The sequence below is a fragment of the Boleophthalmus pectinirostris genome, unplaced genomic scaffold, assembly GCF_026225935.1.
Source record: "Boleophthalmus pectinirostris isolate CB_2022bp ecotype Guang Dong unplaced genomic scaffold, ASM2622593v1 HiC_scaffold_10, whole genome shotgun sequence".
NCBI lineage: Eukaryota > Metazoa > Chordata > Actinopteri > Gobiiformes > Gobiidae > Boleophthalmus > Boleophthalmus pectinirostris.
The window spans coordinates 743,267-753,266 of NW_026570971.1; the positions used below are offsets into that span (position 1 = coordinate 743,267).

General features: G+C 41.4%; 1 protein-coding gene across 1 annotated transcript in view; it reads right to left on the reverse strand.

Annotated features, from left to right (window-relative positions):
- The window catches only part of nin (ninein (GSK3B interacting protein)), a 69,307-nt gene that overhangs the window by 15,037 nt on the left and 44,270 nt on the right, over positions 1-10,000 (reverse strand). The window contains exons 18-22 of the mRNA XM_055159172.1: positions 6,554-8,599; positions 4,668-4,754; positions 4,227-4,296; positions 2,336-2,545; positions 1,596-1,711 (exon numbers count right to left, since the gene is read on the reverse strand). Coding sequence (XP_055015147.1) covers positions 1,596-1,711; positions 2,336-2,545; positions 4,227-4,296; positions 4,668-4,754; positions 6,554-8,599 — 2,529 coding nt within the window. The remainder of the gene's footprint in view (positions 1-1,595; positions 1,712-2,335; positions 2,546-4,226; positions 4,297-4,667; positions 4,755-6,553; positions 8,600-10,000) is intronic.

Here is a 10,000-nt window from a genome sequence, read left to right on the forward strand (position 1 = left end):
TTTGAGTTTAATTCAAATCAAATCAAAACGTTTAAACGACTCCTGAGCAGCTCGGAAACTTTTTGTGTTTGAGTTCAGTTTTTAACTTTACATCCTGGGATCTGAACTCAAACCAACTCACTTTAAATATTTAAATATTTATCAGATTATTTATTTTTATGTTTAAAATTCTTTATAACACAACGATGACCCATAAAATCTGAGCAGATTCATCGACACAAAACTCGACAGTCAGAATTTTCATGTTTCAAATGTGTCACTGCAGAGTCAGTTTTACTTTGATCCAGAGGCGGGAAATGGTTGTACAGTTGTAGGGAGTATTATCTGTGACATAAGGGTGAGTTGTACAGTTGTAGGGAGTATTATCTGTCACATAAGGGTGAGTTGTACAGTTGTAGGGAGTATTATCTGTCACATAAGGGTGAGTTGTACAGTTGTAGGGAGTATTATCTGTGACATAAGGGTGAGTTGTACAGTTGTAGGGAGTATTATCTGTCACATAAGGGTGAGTTGTACAGTTGTAGGGAGTATTATCTGTCACATAAGGGTGAGTTGTACAGTTGTAGGGAGTATTATCTGTCACATAAGGGTGAGTTGTACAGTTGTAGGGAGTATTATCTGTCACAGCTCAGTTTTATGTTGGTTCAGAGGAGGGAAAGTCTGGAGCTGTTTTCACGTTGGTTTAGACCAGTGCTAATCAATTATTTTCTGTCATGCCCCCCCCCGCGTGACTATAGATAGTATCATTTGTCTATAAACTAGTTATAAATGCACCTCTGCGTAACACTGCCACCTTATATGACGCCAACAACGCTCGCTGGTTTACTGAAGCAGCAGTTACAAGCGGGATGATTGTCGTCAATATTCGCCACGTTTTCGCTGAAAAAACTCCCGCGGTTTATCAGAGTGATCGGGGTGTAATGTATTTAAGTGACGCCTTCATTTATTGGGCTTCATGCTGTCGGCTGCCAACATTTTTAGACACAGTAACACACCGGTCTTTCCTCGTCTCCCACCGTAGTCACAGTGAAGCCAAGCGCTACATACGCTTCGTCATATTTCCTCGTCTTAGCTTTCGGGAGATTTTCGTTTGTCTCTTTATCTCCGTCTCTCTCCGTCTGTCTTCTCATCCCTGTTAAATATGTTTTCATGGTGTCACTTGAGGGTCTGCTACACTTCGTGTCTACACTTCATACTCAAACTCTGTGCTGTGTGCAAAGCGCGCATGCTCAGTGCAAACAAAACTCCTACACCACCGAGCGAATGCTCCCTGCGCACACTCTGCCAATGAGAGCGCCACTGCCCCCTAATGTAGTGGAAGTGCAACTGCACTTTATTCTAGGACAGTAAAAAAAATAAAAAAATAAAAAAGCATGTTCCCCGAGGTCAAACGCGCCGCCCTTGACGGAGCCTCACTATTTGAGAAGCACTGGTTTAGACACAGCGTCAGAAACGTCGTTTAAAAAGTTTGAGGAAATGTTTGTGTGTTTGGACAGAACAAGGTCAGTGTGTGTGTGTGTGTGTGTGTGTGTGTGTGTGTGTGTGTGTGTGTGTGTGTGTGTGTGTGTGTTCACCTGTGTCTGTGTGTGTGTGTGTTCTCTCTGAGTGTGTTTGTTTCCAGACACATCAGTGTGTTTCTCTGTTTGAGCGTCGTCGTCTCGTTCAGAGCTTTGTTCAACTCCTCCTCCAACGCCGACACACACAACGACAACTGACACACACACACATACACGCAACACACACACACATACAACACACACAGACACACACACAACACACACACAAAACAAGTGAATGTTAAATCTGACACCAAGAATTAAAACACGTGTCACATTTACATGATTTAAACACAAGATTTAAAGAAGTGACTGAAAACAGAGTTAAGAATGAAAATCCAGATAATCCTTAAAGTCATGTTTTAGAGTAAAAAAATTAATAAATAACTATATTTTATTTTATTATTATTTTAATAATAATGAGTAAAAAAGGGGTGAGAAGAGGAAAAAATAGAAAATGCTTTTAAAAATCTGCTTTAAGACTGTAGTAAAAAGTAAAGAAACTAAAAGTGTTTATTAAATAAACTGAACAACAACAACAGCTGCTGCACAAACACAGAACTGTACTTTTATTCAATTAAATGTGTTTGTGTTTGGGGCAGTTTGTTGTTGTAGTTTTGTTGTTTTGTTTTATGTTTTTGTGTTTTGTTTTTATGTTCATTTTTGTATTTTGGTAAATCTTCTATTATGACAGAAACCCCAGAGGAACCTTCAGACCTTCAGACCTTCAGACCTTCAGACCTTCAGACCTTCAGATTGTGTTGAAGTTGGATATTCACCTGCGTCTTGTCGTCGGGCGTCGTCTCGTTCATCCTGTCGTTGGTTTTCTCGTTCGTTCTCTCCGTCGTCGTCGTCGTGTCTCTGGACTCGCCGAGCGCTGCCACCTGCCGTCTGAGCGTCTCCACGTCCCACAGGTGCTGAGAGTTTTTCTCACACAGGATCCCGTTTTTATTTTCAAGGAGCAAACTGTGAGACTGAAGCTCTGAAATCTAAACACAAACACTTCTGTAAATCTAAATCTTATTAAATATAAAGTGTGTGAATATGATTTAAAAACGACACAAGTCCAAGACGTCGCTCTGGTCCAAACATCATCGTCGGATGATCAGATGTTCCACACTCCCCACGTTTACATGAGGGTTTTTATTCTGAATTCAAATCTTCTCCTTGGAGTTTACATGGAAATAATAAATCTGAATTGAGACGGGACTGATGGAGCCGGATCGTCCGGATCAACGCGTCAGGAGGACGACACGACGAACATGAAGCACCAGCAGCATTTGAACCACAACAAACCACAAACAGGATCCAGGAAACAAACTCAGTCACATTTAACATCAGAAGAAACAAACTCTTCACTGTAAATATTCAATCACAATCAACATTTTCATTAAGAATTCAGTGTTTACATGGACTAAAGAGGAATTATTTTGATTCAGAATTAAACCTCTCATGTAAACGTGGTGAGTCAGATGTTTAGGTGTTCAGATGTTTAGATGTTTAGATGTTCAGATGTTCAGATGTTCAGATGTTCAGGTGTTCAGATGTTTAGATGTTCAGGTGTTCAGATGTTTAGATGTTTAGATGTTGAGATGTTCAGATGTTGAGGTGTTCAGATGTTCAGATGTTGAGGTGTTCAGGTGTTCAGATGTTCAGATGTTCAGATGTTCAGATGTTCAGATGTTCAGGTGTTCAGATGTTCAGATGTTTAGATGTTCAGATGTTCAGATGTTGAGGTGTTGAGGTGTTCAGGTGTTCAGATGTTCAGGTGTTCAGATGTTGAGGTGTTCAGGTGTTCAGATGTTCAGGTGTTCAGATGTTCAGGTGTTCAGGTGTTCAGGTGTTCAGATGTTCAGGTGTTCAGATGTTTGTTCAGGTGTTCAGATGTTCAGATGTTCAGGTGTTCAGATGTTCAGGTGTTCAGGTGTTCAGGTGTTCAGGTGTTCAGATGTTCAGGTGTTCAGGTGTTCAGGTGTTCAGATGTTCAGGTGTTCAGGTGTTCAGGTGTTCAGATGTTCAGATGTTCAGATGTTCAGATGTTCAGGTGTTCAGGTGTTCAGATGTTCAGGTGTTCAGATGTTCAGGTGTTCAGATGTTCAGTGTTCAGGTGTTCAGGTGTTTCAGATGTTCAGATGTTTCAGATGTTCAGGTGTTCAGATGTTCAGGTGTTCAGATGTTCAGGTGTTCAGATGTGTTCAGGTGTTCAGATGTTCAGGTGTTCAGATGTTCAGATGTTCAGTTTCAGATGTTCAGTGTTCATGTTCATGTTCAGGTGTTCAGATGTTCAGATGTTCAGGTGTTCAGATGTTCAGGTGTTCAGATGTTCAGGTGTTCAGATGTTCAGGTGTTCAGGTGTTCAGGTGTTTAGATGTTCAGATGTTCATGTGTTCAGGTGTTCAGATGTTCAGATGTTGAGGTGTTGAGGTGTTGAGGTGTTCAGGTGTTCAGATGTTCAGGTGTTCAGATGTTTAGATGTTTAGATGTTCAGATGTTCATGTGTTCAGGTGTTCAGGTGTTCAGATGTTCAGGTGTTCAGATGTTCAGGTGTTCAGATGTTCAGATGTTCAGGTGTTCAGATGTTTAGATGTTCAGATGTTCAGATGTTCAGGTGTTCAGATGTTCCTCAGTCATGTGCAGAATATTTTATATTTTGTAACTGTGCTTCCAAACCTGTTTCTTGAAGTCGTCTGCTGCCCTCTGAGACGCTTCCTTCTCTTTTTTCAGCGTCTCCAGAGTTTTCCTAAAAAGAACAAAATGATGAGTTTAATTTAGGACAGAGTTTCTCAAACTGTGGTGCGTGTTCTCCTGCTGCTGGTCCACTGGGCTCTGGGCTCTACACTGCACTGATCTTTTTTTTTTTCAACTGTTTCCACTTTTTGTCCTCTACTCATTTGTTGGTCAGAACTCCTTAGACCTTATTAATCCCTAGTTTTAGTTTTAGTTTTAGTTTTTATTCTAGACCTGGTTAAGATCTGGAGCTGCTCTGAAAGTCACATCATCTTTGTGTTAAAAGTCGGATTTTGAGTCGGTTTGTTTCTCGTCTCGACTCGTCCGTCGTCTGTGCTCAGGAGGAAATATGATTAAACAGTTTATATAAAGTCTGATTCTCACATCATCTCCTTCAGCTCTTCCTCCTTCAAAGCATCGATCTTCTTCTTCAGAACGAGGTTTTCCTCTGAGAGACGAGAAGCTTCAGATCTACAAACAAATAAAATCATTTCAGTAAACAACATTATTTACTCAGACTTTCAAAAGCACAAAAACAGGAACTAAAAAAGCACTAGAAAAGGTCAGGATCCCACAAGCTCTAACCTAAAATGTCTAAAGAGTGAAAACAAACGGGACAAAAGCCAAAGTTTTACACACTTTGTCTTTCACAAACACCGACCACAACTAACATCACCAACTCCAAACCAAATAAACTAAACTAACCCGAGTCTTAAACCTGCGTGAAGACGTCTCCATCAAACACACAACTACACACAAACTCTGACCATCGTTTGTGCCGCAAAACCTTCAGTTTGTGATTCTGGTTCTTCAGATTTTCTCAGTTTTATTTAGGGCTGTGCAAAAATATTGAAATATCGATGTATCGTATTGTTTAATGTAATGATACAGTATCGATATCGTGGGCTGCTGTACCGATACATCGCGTATTGAGTATTTTTGGTGTATTTTACTAAATTATTTTGCTCCAGCTCCAGTTTTGTTGTTTGTTTAGTGGAAGGAAACTCGTTCATGCGGCAAAAAGGTTCGTTAAAATGAAAATGAACATTTGACTTTATCTGAGTCGACTTCACCAGTGGAAGAAGTGTTTTTCTAAATTCAAGCGACATTTGATTTCATTTCTTATTTTAAGGGTTGTTGTTTTTCTTTTTTTAAGTGCAGCAAGTTGTATTTTCGTATATTTTAAGAACAAAAAATCATGTTCCACTGACAGATCATTTAACTTGTCAAGTGGAATTTCCTCAAATCATGATGAAACTTTCTTAATTCAAGGTCATCTTAACTTGGCTAGATTTAATTTTTTTTGCAGCTCATGCGACACATTTGACATTTTCACAGTTTTGAGGATTAAAATGTTTTTGTTTCATATGAACTTTGCACAAGAAGAAGTGATTTAACAAACACTTTTAGTGTCACAGACATGATTTAACCTTTATTTTTATTGAACGGTATCGAATCAATTTGAAATATATCGTATCAAATCGTAAGTTCACTGTATCGAGGTGTGTATCGTATCGGCAACTTCTTAACGATACCCGGCCCTAGTTTTATTTTGGGTCGATGAGTCAAAATTTGAAACAGCCTCAAAACAGAAAATGAAACCAAATGTTTGTATCTGGTTTGTGTTGTTTTGTGTCTGTTTCATTTGTGTGAGTTTATTTATCAAATGATTCATGATTATTTTTGTGTAAATTATATTTTGTTCATTTTCGTTCAGTTGACGACAGCGACTTTAACAAAACTCGTGAAGAGAAACGAGCCGAGTCTGTGGAAAAGTCTGGATCCGTCTTGGCTTTGATTAATATTTGATCAAATAACTCAGACTTTTCCACAGACTCGGCTCGTTTCTCTTTTGTGGAGTTTTGTTAAAGTCGCTGTCGTCAGATGAACAGAAATGATATCAAATCATTTAGAATAATAATGAAATAAACTCACACAAATGAAAACAGTCACACAAACGAAGCACAAACGTTTGACTCCATGTTGTGTCGTTTTGTTTCATTCTGAAGTTTCCTGGAGCTGCTGACTCCAGTTTGATCTTTAAAAGAATCATTCATGTCTCCAAAACTTTTCGCAGCACAAACGACTGACACAAGTGTGTGTGTAGTTTTGTGTTTGTGCGTTTGACGTGAGCGACTTCACTCAGGAGCATCTTAAACCCGGCGGTTTGTGGAGCTCTACTGGAGGAGGAGGAGGAGGAGGAGGAGGAGGAGAAGAGCAGGTCTGAGTCTAGGGTTTGGATCTCGATGGGACTTTTCCACAACTGTTACCTCAGAACGTTTGTGGTCTTGGACTGGATCTGGTCTCGTTTTTCTGTTTTGGTTCTTTGTAATTTGGCGTTTTCCTTTTCAAAATCGGCGCAACAATCTTCAAACTCCTGGATGTGAACCTGGTCAAACTGGAGTTGGTGACTGGGGTTTGGAGATGTTCTGCTGTGGGTCTGAAGATTTCCACGAGGTGAGTTCAGTTCTTTGAGGAGCTCGGTCAGTCTCCGGTTCTCTTCTCTCATCCGGTTTATCTCGTCCGTCAAAGTGAATTTCCCGTCTTCAAACCCGTAGATGTTCATGCTGCTCTCCAGAATCCACACGCGGTTTTCGAGCTCTTCGTTTTGCTCTTTCAGTTTGTCGTTTTCGCACGCGCAGTCTTCAAAACGGATCTGCAACTCGGCCATTCTGTAAACTTCCCTCTCCAGCTCTTTCACCTGCTCCACCAAAAACAGCAGCTTCACTTTGAGGCTGTAGTTTTCCTCCAGAACCTCGTGTCCCGTTTTGAGTTTTTCGTTTTTGTGAGCCAGTAAAACCTCCAGAATTTCAATCTTTTGCTGCAGTAACGAGACTTTTTCCTGCAGTAACACGTGTTCCTCTGTGGAGGTTTTGGACAAAGCTTTGAGTTTGATCACGTCTTGGTTTTCACTGTGGTCAAAACTCTTAAAACTTATTTCTGGCATAAAGAAAATACAATTGTTTGTCACATTTTCCAAGCCGTGTGAGTCCACCGCCGTTTCGTAAAGCGACAAATCTCCCTGAGAACTTTCCTCAAACTCAGAATCTGGTACAGTTTGTGGTTTTAGTTCACAAAACCTTTCACTGTTCTGAGCTTTAGTCACATTTGCGTCCTCTGACCTTTCCAATCGTGAGAATCCGTTGTCGTTTTGAAAACAAACAGCGTCTGCTCTGTTTTCGAACGTCGTTTCACCACACTGAGGTTTCTGGTCAGAAGTCAAACGTGGGTCAAGAACATTCATCATCTCCACTTCACAGTTCAGACGTTCTTCAGTCCGTCTTTGTCCAGGTTCACAGAGTTTATCTTCAGACTCATCCATTTTGTCTTCTCCAGAATCACAAGACTCAGATCTGCTCAAACTAAACGCGTTTTTACCGATTAAACCAGTTTCGTTTTCTTCTGCAGAACATCTCAGAAAATCAACACTTTCCAGACTCGATGAAGACTTGGTTGAATTCGTAATCGTCGTACCAAATTCAGAAGAAATGTCATAAGAATCATTTACATTTTCCACATTTTTGATCTCAGTATTGTCAATAATTTCAGTGTTTTGTACGAAATTTAAAACCTGACTGACTTCCATCTCCAGCTCTTTGATTTGACTCCACTTTGCTCCTTTTTCTTCTAATTCTCTGATAATTCTTTGCATGTTCTTCCTTTCGCCCTCAAAATCACCTCGCAGGTTCCTCACCAAATGTTCCAGCTCCTCGTTTTTTATTTTCAGATCATCTCTTTGCGTTGACAGTTCAGCTCTTTCTGCGATTTGCGTTTCAGAAATGCTGCAAATGTCGTTGTACTTCGACTCGAGTTGGGACAGATTTTCCCAGAGTTCGTTCCGTTCTTCTTGTAAGTTCTGGACAGTTTCTCGAAGCATTTTTTCAGTTTCGGTCAGTTGTTTTTGGGCCTGAGAGACGAGCTGGTCCCGGGTGTCGAGACTCTCCTGGAGCCTGTGGTGCAGCTCGTTCAACTGTCGGCTCAGTTCGGTTTCTCTCGTTTGTCCGCTCACAACGAAATCCTCCAGTTCTTTTTGTAACAGTTTGTTTTTCAGCTCCACGTCGTCCATCTCTTCTTTGTGCACGTTTTCGATTTCCTGCAGCTCCTTGAGCCACTCGTCCGCCGCGTTCTTCATCTCTTCTTCCCACCGACTCTTCTCGCTCTCGTGTTTTTCGCTCACCGTTTGGAGCTCCGTTTGGTAGACCTGTTCCAGTTTTAGAACGTCGTCTTGAAACCTGTTGGCCGCGGCCTCCTGGTCGAGCTCGAAACGCTCCTCCACCTCGCTCAGTCTGAGGCTGAAGCTGCTCTCCACATGTCTCCTGCACACGCTCAACCGTGGTGAGGAAAGGAGAAGAAAACACTACGGTCAACACACAAACACACAGATATATTTAATAAAAAGGAGTGACCATTTTAAACCTGCTAGAATGAAGATGTTGAATCAGTGGAACAGACAAACGTTTCCCTGGAGAACTCGAACACACACTTGGATTAGAATGTTCTGGTCCTTTCACATCGTCTGATCATTGTAATTTAACTTAGCTCATGTAAGTACAAAGTATTTATTAAATGACAGATGATCAGAAGAGTAAGAATGTGGATTAAAATTATGATAAAAGAACAAAACTGCAAATGGAAATGAGTTTTAGTTCAATCTGGAGTAAACGTCTCTTCTTCTGTTGTGAGATGAACGTGTTTATTACTCTGAGTCTCTGTTCAATTTACTCATAAAATAAAATCATAAAATAAAGTAACAGTGTGAATATTTTCCATGTAAAGACAGAGCGGGAGCGTGAGTGTGTGTGTGAGTGTGAGTGTGAGTGTGTGTGTGTGTGTGAGGGCATCAGGGCCACAGCTGGACGACACTGTGGTACAAACAGATTCATTAATGGAACAGAAGGAAAACAGAGTGTGAACTTTGAGTCTGGTCTTTCACTGTGTCTCTGTGTCTCTGAGTTCAGTTTCTGTGTCACTTGTCGAGGAACAACAGACGGAAAACGACACTTTTGTTTTAACCTGGAACATTTTCTCTGGAATCACAGACCCACTGTCCCCGACAAATAAACTAAATAAATACAAACTCTGGAAAATCATTCATTTGTCTGAATCACACAAAGACTGAGGAATTCAACAATTAAACTTATAACAGAGTCAAGTTGATGAAGTGTCTCAAATACCTGGATAAAAACTTTATTAAAAAAAAAAAAATAGATATGACCCAACCCAGTGTCTCACCCTCTGCGTCTCACCTCTGCTCCCCTCGTGTCTCTGTGTCTCACCCTCTGCGTCTCACCCTCTGCGTCTCACCCTCTGTCTCACCCTCTCTCTGTGTCTCACCCTCTGCGTCTCACCCTCTGCGTCTCACCCTCTCTCTGTCTCACCCTCTGTCTCACCCTCTGTGTCTCACCCTCTGCGTCTCACCCTCGTGTCTCTGTGTCACCCTCTGTGTCTCACCCTCTGCGTCTCACCCTCTGTGTCTCACCCTCTGCGTCTCACCCTCTGTGTCTGTGTCTCACCCTCTGTGTCTCACCCTCTGTGTCTGTGTCTCTCCCCTCTGTGTCTCACCCCTCTGTGTCTCACCCTCTGCGTCTCACCCTCGTGTCTGTGTCTCACCCTCTGCGTCTCACCCTCGTGTCTCTGTGTCTCACCCTCTGTGTCTCACCCTCTGCGTCTCACCCTCTGCGTCTCACCCTCTGCGTCTCACCCTTGTGTCTCTTCGT